Genomic DNA, 25817 nt, shown 5'->3' with positions numbered 1-25817 from the left:
TAAAGTTTGAAATTGAAGCATTATTTCGACTAGTTATACTATACACATTACACAGATAAAAAAAAACACACATCATTGTAGAATCAATACATTCATCACTCCGTTCAGAATCTAAATTTCATTAAAAAATTACGGTTAATTTTTAACTAAAACGTAATACATTAATAATTATATATTGTTATTTGCGAATTACAAGTTATTCAGGTACTATACATAATATTTGAATAACTTGTTAAAAGCTTACAATAAGTGATTTATTGAAGTATATTATGTAGGTACTATGTATAGGTATCACTCATAATTAGATTATTTATTACGGACATCAGAAGGTCGAAAATTTATTCAGTCAAAGATTAAAAGTAATTTTGAACTTAAAAACTGAAAAATTAAATAATTAAATATTTTATTACAAAACTATGTTTTAGATTTTGAACAAAGTGATTAAGGTATTGATTTTACAATGATGTGTGTTTTTTTTTTGTGTCTGTGTACAGCATAACTAGTCGAAATAATGCTTAAATTTCAAACTTCGAGAGTGGTTTCCGATGGAAAAGTGAATATCCTTGGTGCATTATAGAGGTAAAAAATAAACATTTTCTAATAGTTTTAAAAGAAAATCGAGAAAAATAAAATAAAAAAACGGGTAAGTGGGTATCGCTCTGCTGTACTTTAGGTGCCGTATGGATCACTATTAGGTATATACATTGATTATATATAAGTATTTATAATCAATGGTATATATTATAGGAGTGTTAAATTTGAATCCAATGATAGGTATCATTGTATATGAAAAATGATTCTGAACAAAAATGATTTGTCAGCCTAGGATATAATTTCCAGTGGTTGGTGAAAAAGGTGGCTTATGTTTTAATGACGTGACGCCTGAATACATAAAAATTTAAGTTCTTTATAATTATTGTAAACTAAACTTATGGAAAATCTTGTATTCATTTTTCAACTCTTAGCTACTTTTACAAAAACTTTTATGAATTATACCTACAAAATAATTTGCATGATTTTGACGAATTTTTATCAATATTTGAACTTCAAATGCTAATAAAAAAAATTTTGCCTATATTATATTCTTATTATTTTTATCACCATAAGAATAACTTATGAGGAACTTTGTATTAATTTTTCAAGTATTTTGACTACGCCAAAAAAATTGTATCGACACTTTAAACAAAAATTCATAGGAAAATTGAAAATTTCAATTGTCTATAAAAAAAAGTCAAAATATTTTGAAAATAAAATCATGTAAAGAAAATTCCAATCTAAATAACTAGTGAAATTTTCAAACATCTATACGACTTATACTTTTTGAATAATAACAAATATTTAAAATCGTTTGTGGATAAATCGTTGTCGTTACACTATTTAGTAAAAATTTAAAATTCTAACGCACTTAAAATTTTTCCTGTAATGATGCGTCGAGTTTTCTTTATAGCTACTTGAAGGAAAATCATGGAAAACTTAGTGTTGTATTTTCAATCCTTAGTTATAAACATATAAAGTTTTATAATTTTTCAACTACAAAATTACTTGATAATTGATAAAATGATAATTTTCGTGATTTTGACATATTTCGTAAAAATTTGAACTATATAAACGCTTATAAAAAAAAATTGTGACTAACGATTTTTGATTTTTTTTTTTAACTACAATAAGGACAACTCATAAGGAATTTTGTATTCAATTTTCAAGTTTTTTTGGCCATCCGAAATTTTTTTATCGACCAATTTTTTTTTATAATCTTACAAATCTTAATTTTATTATTATATTTCAATCGAAATTTCACATTGTTGCTTTATGAATGGAATTTCTAATCAATAGTTTATTTATTACATTGATTACCTATACTTATACTATTATTGCAAAATTTTAAAATTACGAATTAAATAAATTATATTATTATATTTGTGTTTGTAAAAAAAATTTTGCCCCTCCCCCCACCACTAAGTCTTTGCTCTGGATCTGTACCTGAGCTATATTAAGGTTCCTTGTATTATATATTTAATAATTATAATTATAATTTATGTTTAAGTATTTTAGCCGAATGGGGACCCGGAATAATCGAAATTACAATTTTAAATTGTAAGTTGTAACGTATTAATATTTAATACGATCATCCATAGAAAATACTTCTAAATTCTGTAAAATAATTTTTAATTAATAAAGTAATCGATATCAAATAAACTTTTGATGTTTTTATTCAACTTGTGTAGGACTACTAAAAGGGTCCCTTATAAGCTCCGGGTGCCCATGGGCCCCTGCAAAGCTTAAGGCGGCCCTGGTAATCGTGGTTGTATTAAAGGTAGTAATTTTTTTCTTGTCGAAGTCATTATAATATGATTTTATATAGAATTTAAACAATGACGTGACGTCCAAATGGAAAACTATTATTTCTGCCGTGACCGTTTCGTTTCTGTGCTGTTTTTTTATAATTTTATTGTGAAATAATCCATAATCTGTGCAAATTGAACCTGTCCGGCTGTCCCTACAGTTTTTATGTTTTTTATGAACTGAATTAAAAATAGTATAATATAGCCTTTAGGCCCTATGTCCTATGGGTAATGTAAATGGTATTTTTTTTGTACAAATTTTGCAGTAATTTTTATATGCATATTGCATATATGCTGTAATCTGTATAACATAATTGTATTTATATAATATATTATATAGTATTATTGTTTATATAGTGGTAACTTATGAGTTATGAGTTATGACTAGGTATAAGGAGTATACAAGGAATACTACGTCATGATCTTTCACATATTCGCTCCGACGATTTAGAATAAAATATTATACCACCCATGTCATAACTATGTCATGCCTCGAGCGTACAATGTTTTTAGTAATCCTGGGTTTGGAATACTATTATGTTTGATAGTGGTTACAGTTTTATATACAGAGTATTAACAAACGCTGTAATCGCGTGGTCTCCCACGTCGATCGAGTTAGAATATTTCAACTCAAAGGTAACCAGTGGTAGGTATCTTATATAATCAATTAGTCGATAGCATGAATTGGCCAATTAAAGAGTTAAGAGTACCTATATCGTTTCATATGTGGTGGCCTGAACACGGTCGAAGTGAAATAGGTATAATAACAAAAGTGACACTATATGGTAAACGGTTCGTGTTTTACATAATATTATATAGGTAGTTCAAAGGCAGTGATTAGATAGAAGATAGTTACCTAAAGTAAATAATATGTCACTTTTCAACTATTTGGAAATTTAAATTATAACTTAACTTCACAAAAACCCTTCCTTCGATCTTCTAGAGCTAAAAATAAGTTTTTGTTCACAGCAAATCGCATAATGTATTTTAACTGCGCTTTAAAATTAATTATAAAATTATTTAGGTATATTATTCTTGCTATTATAAATTTTGAGTACAGGCCGTATAGCACGTTAATATCTATATAATATGACTATAATATATAAAATTAAAAATTTGACTAATTATTCATAAAAACTATAGGAATTAGCAATACAATTTTTCTACGATAGTACGAGGATACAGTGTTAATATTAATAAATGAATAAGTTCTAAAAAGTGGTTAGAGCATATTACTTAAACTTAGTTAAACTTTCAAGCCAATTTAGAGAATAATATTGAAGATGGCTTTTATTATGGTGACATTATTAAAGGAGAAAGTATTGAAGTAGGTATAGTTGAGATTAAGAGAAGAGAATAAGTATTTTAGATGTATTTAATGGTGTGAGAGAGAAGAACAAAAAGTAAATAAATTATAAAAGTCACAAGTAATCCCGCCCCCCCCCAAAAAAAAAAAAATAAAAATAAAATAGAATTAAGAAAGGTAGACAATGTATTATGTATAATGTATATGGACTGATATTATATTACGTCTAAATTTATAAGATTGTTGAGTGGTATGGTAATTGGTAGTAGGTTATTGAAGGTGCGTAATCTGAAGTATTTGATAATTACCCCACGATTAATCTTGAAAGATTAAAACCACAACCTAGCTGTGAAGAAAGTTTTTGCAGAATGTTATCCTGTATATAAAGGTATAAGATTTTGGAAGGTTTTCCCATTCCATCATCAACAATTTGTAGGTGAATTTAATATGTAGAGGGATTAAATCAAAATAGAGGCATCGTAGGGGATCTTAGAGAAAGTTATAATATTTATATTGTATTTTATACAATATTATACTAATTATAAGGCCCGACTTTGACCGGAAAAATAAAAACAAATATAAAATACGATGCTATACACATAGGTGTATCTCGGTTCACGGAAAAATCAACGTTATGTACAGTGAATACGACTTGGTGAACAAATTCAATTGAGAGGTCCATCAGCTTGTGGTGGATTGTGTATAGAACTTGATATTATTTTTTAACGTGGTAAAAATTACTTTCTACGCATTACTAAAATTTCTAAAAACAATTTTTGAAATATTCTTAAAATTGTTCGAGTAATTTTTGAGTATATTAAGTAATAATCGTAATGTATTATTTGTTTCTGTTAAAGTGTAACCTATATCTTAAAGCAACCTATTTCGAAACAATAGTAATAAAACTATAAACACTCACCGAGTCTCAAGGAATATGTGAGAAAAATTTAGCGCTAATTAATTCAGTAGTTTTCGAGATTAATAGATACTAACAAATACACAATAATAATATAATTAATTTAATAATAGTATTAAATATGTATAGAAATAATTGAATTATTATAGTCTTTATAATTATGGCTGCATTCTTTATAAAAATTGATTTAATTATAAAATTATATTGATTATTTTGAAAAATATTAGGATTTTTTTTACGTCCTTAAAGTACAAACTAGGTCCAATTTGCTCAAGAACCACCCTTAAAACTGTAGATTGTTAGTACAGTTTTTCGACTAGTGTCTATAGTAGTCATGTAGATTGTAGATAATAGACATACGCAAAAAAACCACGTACCATTTTAAAATGAATATAATATTTAATAATAATGTAATTTATTTGTTTTTTATGGTAATTTTAATAGTTTTATTATTTTCATTTAATCAATTTAGAGCATTAGATTATCAAATTCCTATAGTTATTTTTAAAAAATGTATAAATATAGCTAGATCATCTTTTATTGATTAATATGCTAAAATCTACATCAAAGTCCGATTTACGGGTTTTATTATAAGTAATATGCCACATTAACACATTTTGTACAATTATATTAGTTGTTTAAAATTACTATAAAAATTTCTAATTTATGTAAGCCATTGGAATTTGGTATAACATTATTACTATATAAATGTATAATGTAATACTTAAATATTATAAATTATAATATAATAAAATAATAACTTATTACTTATTAATGCATTTTCAGTCTTTACACATACCAGAGAATTAATTTTTAGCCGAAATAGTTTTGTTTTTATTCTTATTGAATGTTAATATTACATTGCAATACTGCATTACCTACTGTCGTATTAAAATGATGAATTTTAACTGTATCTCTATTTGGTATAACTATTTAAACTATTAAATAATATTTAGTACTGTATAATGCGTACAAGTAAATAAGTATATTATGTAGTTATTAGTTAATACTTGATATATAAAAACCATAATATTCTTTGTTGTATAATTATGAATGTATAATTATAAATTAATATATGAATAATTTATTTATATTGGTTGAGTTGAAAGTTTTATAAAGTATAATAAACAATTTACAAAATTCAATTATTTAATTGAAATTGAGAGTAAAATATTAAAATATTAAAGTATTATTATTTATTACAAGTCAGTAGAGTCTACACTTACGTTGGATACTTGGATGGTTGATAGTCTGCGTGATTAAGAGGAAAGGTGGACTTGATGTTTTTTTCACTATATTAAAACTTTAGATATTAAAATACGAGTCGAGTGCTTACAATTCTTATAAAGAACAGATTCCACAATATTATGAAATCATATTTTTATTGAAAGTTAGTACAAAAATGAAGTTCTTAGACGTGGTTCTAGAAGTAGGACGTAAAAAAAGGTCATAGTTCATGGAGGAAAATCTATCTGCAAGCGCCATTTCAACACACCTGAACAAGCTACCGCGGTTGTAAATTCATCAGCTGATTCGATATTTGGTAATTATGATTATGTAGTACTGTATAGCTGTGCTTGTTATAATTATATTTAATTAATAGACAAGGTTGGGTTTATGAATACTGGGAATGCGGCTAGGCCCATCCTTAAACCCTATTATAATGGCAATTATTTTTCAATTAAATAATAAGTCATAATAATATACCAAAATTTACTCTAAAAAAATATTTTCATCATAAGCATGGTTCAAAAAAATTAATTATATTAAAATAATTATCACAAAAATACTAATAATAAAATATAATAAAAATAGTTCATTTTATTAAATTATTATTAGATTATAATATTAATACTCTTCGAGATATCGTTGTTGTAATTTTTTTAACCATATATATAATTATTCTATATATATATATATATATATTTGAATATATTATTATACTGAATATAAATTCTTTTTTGTATTCTCGCTTTTAAACATTAATTTCATTAGTGTTTATTAATTTATGAAAATATAAGTAATTTTTTTGGAGTTGTAGATTTAATTTATATTAAAATTGCGTTTTATTTTTGGATAATTTGGTGTAAAAAAAAATCACTTTTATGGGAGCCCTTATTTTGTGGTATCCATAAGTCATATGTTATGAACAAATACTTCAACTTATAATATTGCATTTTATGAGTTGCAATTTAGATGCCCTAATGCTCAGTAATAACAAATATAACATGGTGATATGAATAATTTTTTAAGCATTCAATTTCATATGGTTGTCAGCTATTTATGCTAAATAATAAATATATTTACCACTTAGATCAAATAATTTACTCTTTTACTTGGGTTCTTCCATAAGTGTAACATGCTGATGCCGAAATATTATTAATATATAACAAATAAAAAAAGCTATGACAATTTAAAATCAGTAAAATACAATTTAAGACTTTTGTAGCGTTTTTCATAAGCCATTAAAATAATTTATTTAATTTATTATTTAATTATTTAAATTTAAAAAAACTTTAAAACTCAAATGCACATGGCACATACAATTTTTCCTAAAATGATATTTCGAGTTTTCTCTATAGCTATTTGAAGGATAACTTATTGAAAACTTAGTGTTAAAATTTTAACCTTAGATATAAACACAAACAATTTTATAAATTTTCAACTCCAAAATTACTTGTACATTTTCACAATTTTGACATTTATCATAAAAATTTGAACTATAATCACTTTTTTAAAAAAATTGTGAATATTATGTTTCACATTTATCAATAGCCAGCTGGTGGATTGGTTGAGGTAGAGTCCAAGAAGTCTAAAACTTTTTTGCAGCGTCATTTTTCGCTTCATATACTGACGAACCACATCCGTATGTTACGTTTTGCCCACATATAAGCATTTAACGTGTAGATGTTACAGGCAGCCTATGACGGGGTGAGTACGGGGATATCGGCAAGGAACAGCTCCTCGTGAGGAGGTTCTAGAACTCTCATTTCCTATACCTATACTAATTTTTCTTGGATATTAATAATGGTTATATTAAGGAATGTTTGATGTACTTTAATGCAGATTTGGCAGCTAATTTTCTTAAAACTTCGAGGGGGGATGCAGCCCTTCAGCCCCTTGCTACGCCACTGGCGGCAGGTTTCTAATATACCTGACAAAGGCAATTCCAAATCGGATGTGACAAACCCAGATGTCACTGGTCTGCCAGCAAAACAGTATAATTCGTTACCGAATAATTCAATAAATGTGATGCCTGCGGCAGTAGAAATAGAGTGCATTCTTATGCAAATTTCGGCTGATGTTTCAAATAACATAATAAGTGCATTCGGCCGAGTCCGTGATATCAACTGTTAAAAATAGAAACCGTTCACTGTGGAAGCTTCAAAACGGTTTCTCAGTTGTTTATTTTACTGCGCTTAGTAATGGCCGTAGCATAAAATATTCTTATAAATAGCTTTCTAATAATTGTGTTTGACGTAAATAAACGTTTTTGTTATGTAATTAATTTGGAAATTATTTAAAACATTATTATTATTATTATTAATTAACGTCAAAATGGAATTTTAAAATTGTATTTATCCTTATACGACTTGAGAAAAATTATCACTGTATTATACAGATACTTTTGATTTTATTTTTTTGTAACTTGTAGTGTAAAAAAATTCTCAGTCAGTGAACATATTGTATTGAATATGCAAACACTACGAGGAGGAACAAAAAATGTTATGAAAAAAAAATGTATAAAAATACTGTGATATATCCTGCTAAATACTATAGTTATACTAAAGTTATAATTACTTATTAAAAATTTTATTTAATAACTACAATTCTGCTACAGAATATAATATAATGTATGTATATATATTATATATATATAAAATTTAAAATATGGGCAAATACGTAAAAATATTGTCATTTAAATACTACAGCTTAATATGGTTTATAACACAAATTGACCGAAAAGTCAAACTACATGACTTCGAGTTGAAAAATATGAGATATTTTATAACTATACGCCCCGTGTACGCTAATTTGAACTTTTTGTTTGTGCCCCCTCCCCCATAATACATTTCTAAATACGCCCATATTAGAGTGTACCGCCGTACCTATTATTTTCTATTTTCCACTACTTAGCCAACGTACATACCACAACATTGGCCATAATTACATAATACACATAGTATAAGTACTATGTAAATTTTTATAATATATTATATAAATTTTATTTTTATATTTTGTTTCATAAAATTTATATCTACGTTTTATACCAAAATAATAATATAATAACCCCTATACTTTGTCTACGGAGTAATATTTACAAGTAACCTATTTGTTATAACTTATAATTCTAAATATAACATTTTAATTAATCTCTTAACTTATGTACCTATTTATTAATTATAAATTATACATATATATATGTATATGCATATATATAAATAACCTACTACTAAAATTTCTAATAAAAAAAATTAATGTTTATACTGCAATCAGACACGTAAAAAAAAATTCTGAGAGAGTTCATTTTAAAATTATTTCATAAACCAATATTATTATACCTCAAACCTTCTCTGTATGTGCCTGTCTGTAATATGTACATTTTATAAATTTATGTTTATTACTATAAATAAAAGAAATTACAGTTCACCCCACCCACAAATAGATTAAATGGTTCAATGTGAATAACGGACTAATGCTACTCAATAATAGTATAAAATTCATACTTTACGAATTTAACAAAAACTTACAGTTACTATTATTGTTTTAACAAAGTAAAGTTAATTAACGTTATCTAATTTTTATTCCATAAAGAAATGTCTATATATGTAGTGTCGGAATACTTTCCTTTTTAATTTTTAGTTTAATTACAATTATGGTTTTATAAAATTCATATTTCCCCGTTTTCAATTATAAAGTATACAGTTAAAAATCAAAATATAATTACCTGCATTTTTTCAAAGTATTTCCTATCCTACGATTTACAAACATTTTTCTACTAGATTTTCTAGGTTGATATTTTTTTCTAGGATTAAAACTAGACAATGCAACTAACTTAAATTTTGTCGAAACTATATTTTTTAACTAAAATATATATGGGAATATAGCAAAACCTCTTATGTAAAATCAATTATTTTCTTTATTACACAATTTTTTTTTAAATCAAAAAGGATTTAAGTACATAATTTTTCACCCAAACCCCTCGCAGCACCTATTATGTAGCGTGCGAATATTTGAAATTTGTATGGATAAACACTTCGTAATGATTTATACACCTTTGCAAGTATAAAACTTTACTTTATATAAACATAAAACACCATTACACAAATAAATCAAACGAGTGGCTGTGACCGCATTAGAATAAATTATTATATAATAAATTTACCACTCTTATATAAACATACCTTATATAGGTAATAGAAGATACCACTGACTAATCAAAAAGTATGATTATTAATTTTTAACACGATATAGGCAATACAGAGTGAATGATTTATGAGCAAAGTGTTATTTTATATTATAATATTATAATATTTTGCGTGGTATTTCTACTGTACTATTCCCATCCACTCATCAAAGCTTTAAATAATTATATGTGTTATATTATAACGTTAAAAATCCACGACACTTTCAGAATTTTATTTTGTACTATGTATACTAAATGTTGACAAAAATATTCTGCTTCAGTCTTCGAAAATGAAATAAAACTGATTTACATTCAATAAATTAAAATACTTTTAAAAAATATAATAATTAAATAATTAAAACTCTGTTTTTTAAACGTCAGGTGTAATATATGTTTTCAAAAACTACAATACTATATTTAAGAAAATGAGTATTTACTTTTAAAAGAAATATCTTGCAGTATATTGAGAAAAAAACAATTTTGAAATTAATTGACTTTTTAGTGAATTATAATTAAAACAATTTATTATAAAATATAAATATTATAAGGTTAAGTTAGGAAAATTGTATTTTATAATTTTAGGTGTCTATTTATTTACATTCAGACATTCTAGTATTCTACACATTTATTATAATATTAATAAGCGCAAATCGCAGGGGGGCTGAGGCCCTAAGGGGGCTTGCTTATTAAGATACTAATGATAATTGTGGTTTAACATTAGTATCCACGAATTTTTTCAATGTAATGATAGTCAGTAGGGCTTAAGCCTCCCCAACAAATTAAACCAATTTGCGCCTATGATAATATTTATATTAGCCTAAAGTAGTGGCGTATAACTAAGATAGATCAGAGCGTGTTGGCGCACCCGAGTCCTTTCGCGTCCTATAAGTAGGTAATTTAATGTTCTTATTTTTTAATAATTTATAATAAATTATTAAACTATCAAATTTTTTTAATAATTAAACATTATTATATAATTTTGAATTAACAAAACATACAACAATATTTTTAAAAAATTGTATAAAATAATTTTAGTAAGACGAATACGCCCTCACACCTTTTTTATAATGCTTAGACGAGGGAGAAACGCGGAGACGTTAAAAATTTTGCTGGTGGATCCAAATTTTAATCCATATTTAAAGTTATAACACGGGTCACTGAACCACTGTTTATAGTAAATAAAACTCAAAGTTATTGTAAATGTAATATAAAGCACACTTCCATATTATGTAATAATAAGTACAATATTAAAAAAAAAATGTTTAATTTAATTTATATTTCAAGACCAACAATTATCTATACATACAATATAAAATTAGAATTACCTACCTGCATACCCATTGCTTCATTTACTACAAGACTATATATGCGCCCCTGTAGACGTATTATGTTTGAATTCTTTTAAAGATTAGTTTAAACAATATTTCCTTAAAAAATTAATTAACAGAAGAAATCAATAAATTGACCAGTCCAATTGCCTGCAGACTTGATTCAAAATTCCAGTGGACTCTTTTTGTTCTTTGTTCCTGGAAAAAAAAAATAAGTTAATATTATAGTATACTATCTAACTATTTTTTTGTGCAACGCAAGCTTTCTTGATTAATCTATAGTTTATAACTTTAACTAAAAACATGTGAAATACCTATACATATTATATGATATATGGCTATAATATAACGACCAACGTTAACGTCGCTAATCGCTATACATATACTATTAGTACAGAAGAATAATAAAAAATGTAATTAAATTTGCATTAGCTATTTATACTAAAAAGCAACAGTGCAATCAAATTTAAAACATTTTAAATGTTTACTACCTTTTGCTGTATTTTTGAATTAATAAGTTGTTCTAATTCATGCACAATTCAAACGAATTTCAATAATATACTTTTTTAATATTATCTAATTCTATTATGTAGTAGTAAATTTAAAATTGAAGGGTCCGGTGCTCCGGTGCAAGAACCAGGTATCACCACCTTTTTTCAAAATGCATGTCTTTTCATTTTCTAATATGGAATAATTTTGTCAATATTTAGGTGCAATGACCAGGTATATCCGTTCATTAGATAAGCTGATATCATATAAATAAAGATGTTTGGTTACAGTGTTCGGTGTAGCCATAGATATTAATTTCTTAATATCTATGGGTGTAGCAGTAATCGAGTATCTCCGGAGATAAAAGTGAGCTTCGGGGTAATAACCGGGTATCTCAGTAATTTTTAGTTAATTTATTATTATAAATCAAGAAGTTATTTTGTTTTCTATTATACTCTGTTGTACAACTTATTTTAAATACATATTAAAAATGTTACTCGGTTTTGTATTATTTGTGATTATCTTTTCACCTTAAATTATTGTTGTCGAAGTTTAAAAAAGAAAACATTTCGGTGTAATAACCCGGTATCTCCATGTTTTTTTATTTTCACTAATATTAAATAATGTAATATTAGAATAATCTAAAATGTAAATTTATATACAATATTATGTATTCATTTATGGAGAATTCAAATATGTTTTTACAATATTTTTTAATGGTGGATTAGAACCTAACTATATGTACTTAGGTATTATGTAGAATAATATACCGAATATCTATAATCAATACTCATCTCCAATTTTTTTTTAAACGTTATGCAGTTAGATACCTGAATTTGGGAATTTTAAAATATAATGACAATAATAATATACCTGCATAAAGATTATATTTTAAAACTTTTTGTACTACAATAAAAATATGGATTAATCTTATTTGAAAAATAAGTTTGTTTAACTGATACAGAATTTTATTCAGTATTCATTAAATAGTACAACAAAAAATCAAGAATTTAAAAACATGATATTTAAGTATTTACTCAAAAATTCTTGAAATCGTAGTTTTAACAAATTCTTAAAAGAAAAAATAAGGTTTTGCCTATATAAGTTGTAACCTTAGGTACTACACTACTACCTATCTACATATTGTATGTATGCGTCATAAACTCGTAAACTATAATACAACTGAGTAGAATTTATTTTCCGTTAAATGATTTATTTGTGTAAGCAGTCACAAATAGACCACCATTCGGTAATATTATAGATTACAATATATTAGAACAATAAACCATAAACGGGAATTATGAAAATCTATAACCAATTTGCTTGCTAGTTAAACTTAACCCTGCAGCTAATCCCATCTGCACGATATTTTTGATTGATTATTGATACAATGATACTATCATTAACGTTGTATTAATTTACACATTTCAATCAATATTGCAGCGCTTCCTAGTGGCTTCCCTAGTTTCCTATATTCTTTACTCTATGCCTAGTGGTATGTTTTCCTGTGTCATACAAGTAACCATGGTTAAAATATACTTATATTTAGCTTTTAGCCACGACCGCAGTTTAACTCAGCTGCAAACCGCGATATTATATTATACAGCCCACTGAGCCGCAAAAAGCTAAGATATCGTTTATTACGTAAAAAATATAAAATATAAATAAGAATAAACGCGTCTGTCGGACAAACAGTTCTCGTCCGACGAAGACAAGTCGCTACGATAACGACGTTTTTACAATTATTTCATATACTTCGACACAATGTTTCGCAATACATTCACATTTTTTCCTATAATCCACATATTATCCTCGAGCTACCTGACTATCAGAGCAATGTTCCGCTCAGCGTTAACGTCACGATTCCACATTTTCGGCAAAACTGAAACCTATGATCGTATCGTCGGCTTCGCTGACGTTGAACGTAGCGTCCGATTTTTCTTTGAATTTCACATGTTTAGGTGGTGCAAACGCTAACAACATCTTGTGGTCATGGCATTCATCCGAATAGGATCAATCCGGCGATGAAACGTTCGGCAGGGTGTCTCTTTCCGGCTCTATTTTTTTCATGTACCACGAAAAATGTACATAGCCCGACCTTATACAAGTTACAAAATTCAAGAAATTGCTTATAACACGCTATAAAAAGCTATAACACGGCCATACAAGCCCGGATTAGGTCCATTTGGGCGTTTTACATTCGTACTGTAAATACACCGAAAAGGTGAATCCAAATTTAACCGATCATGAAGCAGATAATTTTTTTTTATAAATTATAAATTTATTATATAATATATTATACTAAGTAATAACAAATACCTAGCTAATTTATTATTATATTAGTTATTAGTATTTATATATTTAATATATTTTAAACCTAACCTTTAGATTCTCCTTGACAATACCGAAATTTTCGTATCACTAAGAAATTCACTTTCTACTTTCTAGTCACTTTCTGAAAATGGCAACGGACTTTTAAGTATTTTAAAAAAATTACCAAATATATACCGGGTTAATTGTTTTTGCTCGTGTGTTGCGCTATCTATCGGTATAACTTGAATTTAGTGTATTTAGTGGATTTTTAACGTATTTGGGAACCCTGCACTTCCTTATCAAATATTGCTAGCGGAATATTTGTCAAAATAACATCACTCAATAGGTACTGTCAAATTTTGAATTTTGAATAAAGTATGTGTTATTAATATTTGTATTACACCCCCTAATAAATGACGATTTTAAAATAATTTCTGTTAGTTTATACCATTGAGCTACCCAACAAGTATTCTATTATAATTTCAAAACAGTGAAATAAACCATTTCTTTTATAATTGTGTGGTAAGTATTGTTTCCATTTGAAGAATTTTAATTTTCGGATTAAATTCATTATAGTTAACTAAATATATATGGCTATATAACCATGTAAAGTATACAAAATATGAAGTTGAGTAGACTAAACTACCCATACCAACAAGACGAAGCCGATTAATTATGTAGGTACTTGGTAGTATCACAGATTATATGATCTGTGGTAGTATACTACTAAAGTACTATTATTTTATAACAATTTCAATAATTTTAATTGAATTAAATTCTATTACCTTTTGAATTTAAAAAATTATCAAATGAGAAAATTAACCAGCTGTAGCTTAAATAAAAAAAAAAAACAAATAGTACCTATCAGAGAAAAAAATATAATACTCTTCTGATGTTGATATTTTCTTAAAACATAGGATTATTAATTTAACATAAGATACCCATAATTTCATAGTATTAATTTATTGTATAACATAATTTTGTTTTAATTTTTTTTTCAAATTCTTTATTAATCAGGTTAATCTGTTAACATTTTGTTTATAATCACTTATTTTTTCTTTTTACTTTTACAAAGTACCTATACTATCTAAAAAAATTAAGAGATACATTTCCTATTCTTTTAAAAAATTTTATATTCTATGAATTTATTACAGTAGTTTGAAATATATTATCACAATAATTTCAGAAATAAACTATGGCAGTGACAAAAACATTAGCTGATACAACTGTTGCTGGAAAAGAAAATTCAGATGAACAGGTAATATTTTTATAGCAGTATAACATGCATATTATAATAAACATAGTAAATAATCATACTGGTGTAATGATATACTTTTTTTAAAACTTGAAAAATAGGAATAAAATTCAATACTTCAAATAAGAATATTTTATCATATAAATTTTGTATTTACTTTACATAGATTTTTAAACTGTATTAGTGTAAATATTTGTATAACGGTTAAAATTTTATTTATTTTTAGACCCTTATAGTTAAATTATTCAAGTCTCTATTTAATGTACCACCAATTATTTCAAATAATAATGATGTTATTAATATAATTAATAATACACAAGAACAAGTTATTAAAAAAGGCATGATTGATCCAGAATCGCAAGTAAGTCATAAAATAATTATTATAAATATTTTATTGAAAAATTGTTTGTTTTTTTATATGCATAGAAATCTTTAATCAGCTATTATGAAACAGCTGATATAGAAACTGTTAGAGAAGAAGAAGTAATTAGAAAAATGTTAGAAATAATATATGAAGTTCGAAACATAAGACATCAAAAAATTAAAGTAAATATTAGATAATATACAAATTAAAACAGTTTTAAAAAGTTATTTGTACATTTAGTCACTTCTGCAGTCTCAAAGAAGTTCAACATTTCTTAAATTGTTACAAGTAACAGCAATGAGGATACCAGTGTGGTTTCCAAAACATGATGAACAACCACCTCCATTGTGTGGTGCTATTGAGCCACTTCCTTCATATGTTGCCAAAGTATGTAAAATATATTTGTTTATTTTTTATTGTTTGTTTAACTTATATAAGTTATAGAGTGGGGATTTAGTGGCAGCACTTGTTAAACAATCTGGAGAAGAGCGATGGATTGTAGCAGAAGCAGTTGCATTTAAAAATGGAAAATACGAAGTGGAAGATATTGATGTGAAAGAAATTAACCGTAATTTTACATTAGAAAAAATATATGTGAAGCCATTACCACTTATGAGAGCTGATCCAGTCACATGTCCAGATGCATTCTTTCCCTGCAATCAATTTGGTTAGTATACTTTTACTGCTAAAGAAAATAGTTATTAATTTTTTTAATTTTTAGATAGAATAGGTATCTTAGTTGATGAGTGTAATCAAATTATTAATTCATAAATTACATTTTTCAAAAACTATATCAATTCACCTCGTATTATATATTTTAATATTTGTATCATGTATTCGTGTATAAATACTATAATTATTGTTATATAGTTTTAGCTATGTATCCACAAACTACTTGTTTCTTCAAAGCTCTAGTGAAAGCTCCACCTAAAACAAGTTATGACGGATATGAAGTTTTATTTGAAGATGATTTCAATCAATATACCATAATGATGGTTGTATCCCAAAGATTTGTTGTTTCATTTCCATCACAAGAAATTCTTCATAAAGATGATGAAATGATAGTAGAATATTAATTTTATATAAAATTAGCTTATCAGTTTATATTTATCTATTATAAAATATATACAGCGTTTTGTATAGATTTTCTATTAATAAAATTGTATCTCATTGGATAATATCCCACATGTTACTTTATATTGATTGGGGTACTCATCTAATCGACAGTAACCTAATAATGGCATAGCCGTTAATCAGGAGATTTTTTAGAGGTTTAATCTTTACCTCTTACCATCACGACTCAATGTTTTTTATGTAGGCCAGAACTTTTTATTATTTAATTTTGTGTAATAAAATTGCATTATGATAACCTATTATGCATTGCAACTATCTTTATCAATTTGAATATAGTTAGTTCAAGTATACTGGTAACTGAAGAAGTATCAATATGGACAAAAAGTTAGTTGGAGCTGAACAACCAAAAACTGCATTAGAAGCTCTTATAATATGTAACACACTCTTTTACTTATATTTATGTATATTAAAAAAATACTATAAGCCTACATATTCATGGCTAGGATGACTCGTTTTTTACTTAAAACCTTATACCTTAGAAATATTTGTGGAGAATACTAACTGAATCGTTAAGTACTAGAAATAATATTATCAATGAATCCCTTGATGAATTTGCTTGACTCAAGAAAAATTAATATAAATAACAATTCACATAAAGTATTTATGTGTGCATGGCATATATTATATTATAATATAAAGTAAGTAGTAACTACTATTTTTTATTAAAATATATTAACTATACATTATATAAGTTATTCCGTTTGTTTTGGATTGTCTATAATAATTTTGATTAGTAAATAGCATCATCTATATTCTTTTTATTTAATATACTTATCCATCAACTTGTGTGCTAGACCTTGGAATTTTTACATGGGAAGTGTATAGGTCAGTTGACTTGGTGAATGTGACATATGGGGGGACTACTACCTGAACAGTTATTCCACCTAGTACAGTACTCAACTTGAATACATAAGAATATGAGTTTAAGGTTGAGAATCACATGTGAACAAACACAAGTCAACATTTCAAATTATACAAATACATATATATATATATATATATATATATAAACTATAAAAGAATAACCCATCATATCATTAAATTAGTGTGAAGAAAAAAAAACAATTCACATTTGTGTTAACAATAACTAATAACTTATGAATAATAAATGTAGAAATGTTGTTTATAAGTTGTAATAATTTTTATATATATTTCAAAAATAATTAATACAATATAATAATATTTAGTCTTTTAACTTATATTGCTGGTAATATAAATATTATAATTTATTCATTTTATGAATAATAAGTATAATTAACATTTCAATAGCATAAAAGGAATCTAAGCTAAATAGATAATTAATACAAAGTGTACTCAACATAATTTTTGAGTAATTAAAAAATATATTCATACGTGTAATATTTTTTATTCCTTAAATAATTTATTATATTATGTGAATGAATTATTGACAAATATAAGTGCTTCTTATTTTTTATTTAAGCAAATACATGATGTGTCACTATATAATTATATACATATTACATAGTAATATGGTATTATTGTTTAAATACCCCAAATACAATAATAAATTTAACTTAATTAGTTATAAATTAAAATACAACTTAACAATATAGAACTAGAACAATACAACAGAATACAGAATATGATTATATCATTATGATAAATAGAATAGTTAAGATACATATTTATTTAATACATTATTATTTTTTACATAATGTTTATCTAAAGTTTATATTATATCTGGTTGTTGTGGTATAAGAGAAGTAAAAAATGTACTAACTACTGTCCATAACGTAGTAATTAAACGTTCATTTTGTCTTACAGCTGGTTCTTCAGTATTTCCATTTTGCTCTTGAGACAAATTTCTGTTGTCATCAACATTCTGTTCTGGTTGTTCAGGTTGAAACCTTCTTCTATTATGCTCATTTATGTGTCTCAAAATTCCACTTTGGTATCTAAAAATAATTAATTAATCTATAAGCGATAATGGAACTTAAATTATTTTTATTTAGGTCAAAATTAATAATTTAAATAAACTCTACATATACATTTAGGTTATTCTGAATTCTAACTTAATTTAAAATTTAAATACAAATGTTAAACTTACAAATATAAAAGAAGAGCAAAGCCAGCAACAACAATGAAACGTCCAGGTGATGAATAGAAATAGAGAACGCTAATAAAAATAAATATTCTACTGGATACATATAACCAATCCAACCAATCTTGTTGATTAGGCCCAGGTTCTTGTGCATTTATATTTGCATTATTGGCAGGTACATTATTATGGTCAGCTGGTTGATTGTTGTTATCTAATATTAAGATAAGTAAGTTTAAAATAATTAACATGCATAAAGTTTTTCAATTTTAAATAATTTTTATAAATGTTTATTACTATTATTATTTGGTAAATCTGGAGGAGATTCATTTTCAACGATTGGAGTATTCAATTTTATAGGAGCTCCTAAACTTGACGCAACTCTATAACATTAAATTTAAATATTTAAAAACATTAATAATTATTAAAATTGAAATACTTACGACTGCCAATATTCTGCCATTTGAACAGCATACATTTTATTCACCCACAATATTTGCTCAAGAGCTATTTGTTCTGGTGTTAATGGAATACGGTTAATATTATCATTACATTTGGTTTGGTTTTGTGTAGATTTTGTTTTTTGTTTCTTGTTAGAAGAAGTACTAGCTTCTTGATGAGCTTCTGGGTTAGTGTCAGCAGAGGTATTAATTCCAGATGTACTTGCTCCATAGTTAACTTCATTTAATTTTGGGCATTTATCGCGGATTTCTTTATCAATTTCATCACTTTTAAGTTTTTCTATAAATAATGAAAATAATGTAACATTAAAAATAATTAACCAATAAAAGAAACCTAACAGCTAACATAACAAACGATTTTATAAGTTGATACAATAGAATTGAACACAAAAGTTAGGTAGTACAAATATCTAAAATTTAATTAATTAACTATAAATGACATACAACCTACTGACAATTACTAACTGATACCCATACCCATTTTAAATATTAAATGTAGAACATAGTACATATACTATGTATTCTAGTATTCATGATTTTAATATTTGAATTTCATAAAACATAAAATGGTCAAGAAACCCTGATAAGAGCATATGACAGCTGTATTGATTTAAGTTGATAGATATAGACACCTTGTTATGGTATTGATACATCACATTAGTTATTTACTCGGGTTAAATGAAACTTAAGCTGTAATTTAAATTCAGGAGCCCACCTTGGGCTAAGGGCTGGGTTAGTTTTACAAGAAAAATTTAGAAAAATTGGTTCTTAAACTTTATAATGGAGTCCTAGGAATGAACTACCCTCAAAAAACCTACAATAAATTGACTGCATACAAACTATAGTCAATGTTGGGTTCACTTACAGACATAAAGGTTTTAAGACAACCTAATCTCTTAATCTCTGACTGTGGTAATAGACAAAATAGACTACTACATTAAATTAGATTTCTAAAAATAAAATGTTGCTAAGGATTTAAAAAAATTGCACATAATTACTCTAGAATCAATTAACCAGTTTACAGATCTAGACTAAATTCTTGAATTTTTTTTTATTTTTTTAATTGTGATTTTAAATTGAGAAATGTATACATTAATTTATATTATGTTATTGTATTTGTTTAATCCCGTTAACTAAATTTATTAATGTATAAAGTCTTAAGTCATACAAAGTATATAAATAAATTAGAAAATAAATATTAAAACCAGTGTACCTAATTTGAAAATATAATTTAAATGTATTTATACATATTTTTAATATAAGCTTAAATTAATTTAAATATTAAATATTTATTTTTAGTAATTGTTTACCTTTATATGGGATACAACAAGACGAAGATGAACAGACTAAATGAACAGTACGATTGAGTTGTCCGTCTTCGTCATAGGGTCTCAAAATATCTTTCAGAATAACACTGTCAGTTAAGAGTTGACCAGAATATATTAATCTTTGGTCCTCTGTTTTCTGAAAAAAAGTAAAACAGATTTTATTTAGTAAAATACAATAGTTTTACTTCAGTTTCATATTAATTAACAGCAATGAAGTATAAAACACTTACTGGTTTGTTTGGATAAGTTTCATGAATATACCCTTTGAGTTTAGCTACTGACCAATCCAATTTACATTTTATTGTGTGGTCATTGATTTGTTGATTTGGTGCTTTAATGGTTAGTGTGATCCAAGGATCTGTGAGACCAATGTCCATATTTCTACACCTTGCAAAAGTAAATTAAGTATTAAATAATGAACAAAGTTAATTAATTCAAATTTATATAATATCTACTAATTATAAATACACTTACTACTGATGTACGACTCTAACTAAAGGGGTAAAAAGCACAAAAGTCGATGATTTTTTTCGAAACAACGCAATTATTAACAAATAATATCGCCTGAATAGGAATATTTTGAGTACATACCTATAATATACAATTTTCTATTCCTTTCACTATCAAAATTATGCTATCAATTATTTGGCTGTTTTTTATTGGTCGGAGAATAAAAAAAAACTTATCAAGGTACATTCCCTACCAATGTTTTTATTTTAGTTATCAGTATTTAAATAAGATAATAGCATTAAGTATTTACATTTCACTACTTATTACTTAAGTCTTGAGAGGCCGTCAATCTGCTTTATAAGTCGTAATTTAGTTTATAAAAATGTGTATATAATAAATAATAAATGTTTACATCAAAAATCAATAAAAATTTATTATAATTATTTTAATATTTTATATATTTAATTGAATTTGAAGTGGACAACTACTTAGTCATGCAATTTAAATGTTTGTCACTATGATACTTTAACTTTGATTGTGTTCATCTATTAAATTTAAATATGAGTTTTTGGCGAGAAGCTTCTAGCGTAATACTTTTGACGAAATCTTCTAATTTAAAAAATGTCTATTGGGATCCGTTCAAAATATTGTGCATTAAAAGAAGTGAAATCAATTCTTTCTTACCTAATTATACAGTCTTTCCAGGGGGGACTGTAGAAAAATCAGACTCTTCTCCAGAATGGACAGACATTATTCCAGATTATACCAACACTAATTTAAATTTGAATATAATTGGCTACAGTGGTATGGCTTATTAATTATCATCTACATAATACTTAAGCACATTTTAAAATCATTGTCTTGTATTATTTTCCTTAGGTAGCCCAGCTATTAAATTTGTATCTGACAATGAACCAGGTTCTATTCCAAAGTATCTATCACTAAGAGTTACTGCTATTAGAGAAACATTTGAAGAAAGTGGTATATTGTTATGTAAAAAAATGAACTGCAGCCAACCTGAAACTAGTGCAACTGTCCATCATTTAGATATTGATAACATTGATAGATGGAGAAAATTGGTTCAAAAAAATGCATCCAACTTTATCGATTTATGTAATGAAAATAATTGTTATCCAGATGTTGGTGCTTTGCATTTATGGAGTAACTGGTTAACCCCTTCACTATTGAAGACAAAATTTGATACAAAATTTTTTCTTGCTTTTATTGAAACTCCAGTTAATGCAAGTCCTGATGGTGTTGAAACATCTCAAATAACAGTGAGAATACCTATTGAATTTAGTATTTATAGACAGTTTTAAATGTCTGGTAATTTCACAGATTTATTTTTATATTTAGTGGAATACACCAGATGAAACATTATCAAGATTTGTTTCTGGTTATGAAAAACTTGTAACTCCTCAATATTATGAACTATTGAGATTAAGACAGTTTACATCATTTACAAAATTAACAAATTTTGCTTGCAAAAGAAGTATTGAAGGATGTGAACAAATATTACCAATGGTTATTGCGACTAAAGATGGGTATTTAACTTTACTCCCAGGTAAACTATTTAAATAAATTATTTAACAATGTATAATCAAATAAACTAGTGTCTAGTTTAGAAAAAAGCATTAAGATTATATAACAACTAAATATATATATATGGAAATTGGTTAATTATCATGTTTTTGTTAATTTGGAATTTCTATTAATTTATGATTTTTTTCTTATATTTCATCAATAGTTCAAGCATAAAAATTATATTACACTGTGGATTCCTCCTAACCCCTCAAAATGAAATTCTAGACAAAATATACAAACTAATTTTGTTTACTAATAAAAAAAATTTTGTAAAATTTGTAATGCTTGAAATGTAATCTAATACTATGATTTTTTATGTATCTACTAAAGTCTAAACAATAATTACAATAAACATATTATGTCAATTGTAATATCAATGAAAATAATTGTATTTATATCGTGCATTTAAATGTTTTTTTTTAGGAGATGGCAAATTCAATAATTCTGAAAAATATTTAGAAGTACAATATGAATTGGATAAACCTATGCAAGACTTTGACTCTGATGTGATGCACAGATTACATCATACTGAAGAATATTTACCAAAAAAAATTATAATTAAAAATTATACACCTAAGTGTAAACATGTATTGCCCGCAAATTTACCTAATTGTAAAATTTGAAAAAATTAAGTATAATAGCTTATCACTTGCAAATATAATGTGTCACATTAATTAATATCTTTTTGACCATAATTAATTTGTGAAATATTGTTTAATGCTACCAAACTTTGATCTCTATTTACCCTGATCAAATCAACCAAATTTTTGTTTTATTTGTTGTTGTTAATTACTGTATTAAATTATTTAGTTTTTAGTAATTTTAATCTGTGCAACACTGTTTTAATTAAGAGAATTTATAAATAATAAATGTACTTAAAAAAATGTATTGTTATTTGTTTATAATATTGAAATAATATGTTATTACATTGTTCATTAAAGAACTATTAAACATTGATTTTAAATGGAAAGATATGAAGTATAATATTTTAACATATAATGTACCAGATCATTTATTAAATTATATAATATTGTTTTGATATGTTGAAAAATTTTATTATATTTTTGCATTTATTTTTATGCTGGGATACCAATTAACATATTATTTTTTGGTGTACATGTAGGTGGTTCCAACTTTGAAAGTGTCACGTTATAACCAACTTCTATTGCTCTGGTTGCACGATCTTTATCTACTGCTGCCATGCATGTATAACCTTGTTGTGTTTTTGTGCAATTTGGATCAAAATGAGTTTGATCAGCACAATGACACAATACTAAGTAATCTTCAAATGAGAAATTGGCTTTTCTCAATGCTTGACTTCTTGGATACTCCAAAATATGATTATCCTACAAAAATCATCGTATCATTTATAAATATGTACATTTTTAAAGTTCTGCTGACTTACTTGGACACCTCCATAACAACAAGGACATACTACAAATGCTGCATTTTGCTGTAGACATTTTTCTAACACCAAATCTGTAGCAACACCACATCCATGCAAACATAAACCAACCTAATAAACATTAAATTTGTATAATTAAAAAAGTTAAAAACAAGTAAAATAGCTAACTTAAAAGTTTAAAATAACATGATAAAGTGCTACCTGGAAATTTGCTTTAAAATAATCCAAATTAGAATGTACAATCATAATGTTTTTTAAATCTAACTTTTCAACACGCTCTCTAGCTCTTCGCAATGATTCTTCTTTATTGTCAATCAATATTACTGTTATATTAGGTACAAGATAAGCAATTACAATTCCTAAATGTCCACTTCCACAACAAAAATCTACTACTATGTCGCCATTTTTAACAACCTATAACAAATAAACAATTAGTATTTTCACTTTTAACAATTTCCATTTCCATACATTTAATGTAGAATGAATAAGATTTTCCAATTGTTGCGTTTTTCTGATTAATCTTTTATCAGGAATATCTCCACCAGATGGGCGAACTTCATAAGGTAATTTATCCCAGTCAATAGGACACAAATTATTAGAGCTCAAATTCATATTTATATTAATAGTATCAAATGCCTGGATAATATCTTGTACATTTTGTTTAACATATATTTTGGCTCGTGGATTATATCGGCGTACATCACATTTATATAATGAATGAAATGGGACTTCAGGTAAAATAAAATTTTTAGGCAATTTAACTCTATCAAAAATGATAGATTCCAAATAACTAGAAATATTTAAACGTTCCAAAACAGATTTATACCATTTTAGAGTTAAAGGTAAAAATGTATTCATTGTATTTTCCCCTAGCAGTTCATAAGCAATATATATATTTGGAAGTATCAGTACATCTGAAAGTGTTGGATTGTCTTCATCTGCAAATCTTTGAGTGGGATGGAGTGATTTTTCATTTAGACGTTTATTAATATTGTGTATTTGCAATGGCTGAGATAAATGACATTCAAAACGAGCCAGTTGTATAGGAATTGAATATGTGTCGTTTTCATCAGACATCTGATAATTAAAAAACGAATTTGTTGATGTTTGCAATAAGACTTCACAATATTTTGTCCATGATGATACTTCAGCACAAGCAGATAAACAACTTTGCCTAAAACCAAGCAGCCAAATCCAGTTTTTTTGAATACTCTTAATAAGCTAAAAAAAAATATAAACACATAATACTATTAAAATAAACTTACTAGTTATACTATCTAATATGTGATAAATATATACCATTCGTATTGATGAACAAAATCCGGCAGTACAGTAATATCCATTGTTACTTTGAAATACTGGCAATAAACAGTCAGATGCTGGTCTAGGTAAATCATTTTCTAATATAATTGAATAACATAAATTATTGATTGAGAATTTAAATTTATTATCTTTATCTTTATCTTCAATATTTTTGGATATAACAAGAATAACTGGAGCTTTAACATATTGACAAACAAATAATACAATTGATGTTTGCAATGAACATATAACATGTCCATTGGTTTTATCCAAATCGATAATATTAACAAATAAGGAAGACATTGTATTCAATGTATAAATTGATTAAATTTTAAATTTATACAGTATGTGTTGTATAATTTATTGTATACACA

General features: G+C 26.0%; 4 protein-coding genes across 4 annotated transcripts; 2 read left to right on the top strand and 2 right to left on the bottom strand.

Moving 5' to 3' along the window:
• The first annotated feature begins 14416 nt into the window (after positions 1–14416).
• On the top strand, positions 14417–16900 carry LOC114127570 (SAGA-associated factor 29). The gene is made up of 7 exons (XM_027991851.2): positions 14417–14623; positions 15288–15359; positions 15583–15717; positions 15783–15902; positions 15961–16107; positions 16165–16387; positions 16591–16900. The coding sequence occupies exons 2-7, from the start codon at positions 15297–15299 to the stop codon at positions 16794–16796; spliced, it is 894 nt and encodes a 297-aa protein (XP_027847652.1). The 5' UTR covers positions 14417–14623; positions 15288–15296; the 3' UTR covers positions 16797–16900.
• Positions 16901–18484: 1584 nt separating this feature from the next.
• Positions 18485–21331, bottom strand: LOC114127565 (homocysteine-responsive endoplasmic reticulum-resident ubiquitin-like domain member 2 protein). Its single transcript, XM_027991843.2, has 7 exons — positions 21177–21331; positions 20933–21089; positions 20685–20838; positions 19357–19654; positions 19211–19296; positions 18923–19127; positions 18485–18770 (listed from the first exon to the last, which is right to left on the bottom strand). Exons 2-7 carry the CDS (start codon positions 21077–21079, stop codon positions 18545–18547), a joined length of 1116 nt encoding a protein of 371 aa, XP_027847644.2. The 5' UTR covers positions 21080–21089; positions 21177–21331; the 3' UTR covers positions 18485–18544.
• Positions 21332–21490: 159 nt separating this feature from the next.
• LOC114127566 (acyl-coenzyme A diphosphatase NUDT19-like) lies at positions 21491–23565 on the top strand. Its single transcript, XM_027991845.2, has 4 exons — positions 21491–21956; positions 22032–22429; positions 22509–22716; positions 23160–23565. Exons 1-4 carry the CDS (start codon positions 21713–21715, stop codon positions 23357–23359), a joined length of 1050 nt encoding a protein of 349 aa, XP_027847646.1. The 5' UTR covers positions 21491–21712; the 3' UTR covers positions 23360–23565.
• A 57-nt stretch (positions 23566–23622) lies between these two features.
• Positions 23623–25746, bottom strand: LOC114127564 (glutathione S-transferase C-terminal domain-containing protein). Its single transcript, XM_027991842.2, has 5 exons — positions 25441–25746; positions 24610–25362; positions 24343–24555; positions 24142–24252; positions 23623–24082 (listed from the first exon to the last, which is right to left on the bottom strand). The coding sequence occupies exons 1-5, from the start codon at positions 25744–25746 to the stop codon at positions 23813–23815; spliced, it is 1653 nt and encodes a 550-aa protein (XP_027847643.2). The 3' UTR covers positions 23623–23812.
• Positions 25747–25817: the final 71 nt, after the last annotated feature.

Source organism: Aphis gossypii, chromosome 1, assembly GCF_020184175.1.
Source record: "Aphis gossypii isolate Hap1 chromosome 1, ASM2018417v2, whole genome shotgun sequence".
Taxonomy (NCBI): domain Eukaryota; kingdom Metazoa; phylum Arthropoda; class Insecta; order Hemiptera; family Aphididae; genus Aphis; species Aphis gossypii.
Note: the sequence above shows the minus strand (reverse complement) of the source record. Positions and strands in the feature narration are given on the sequence as shown.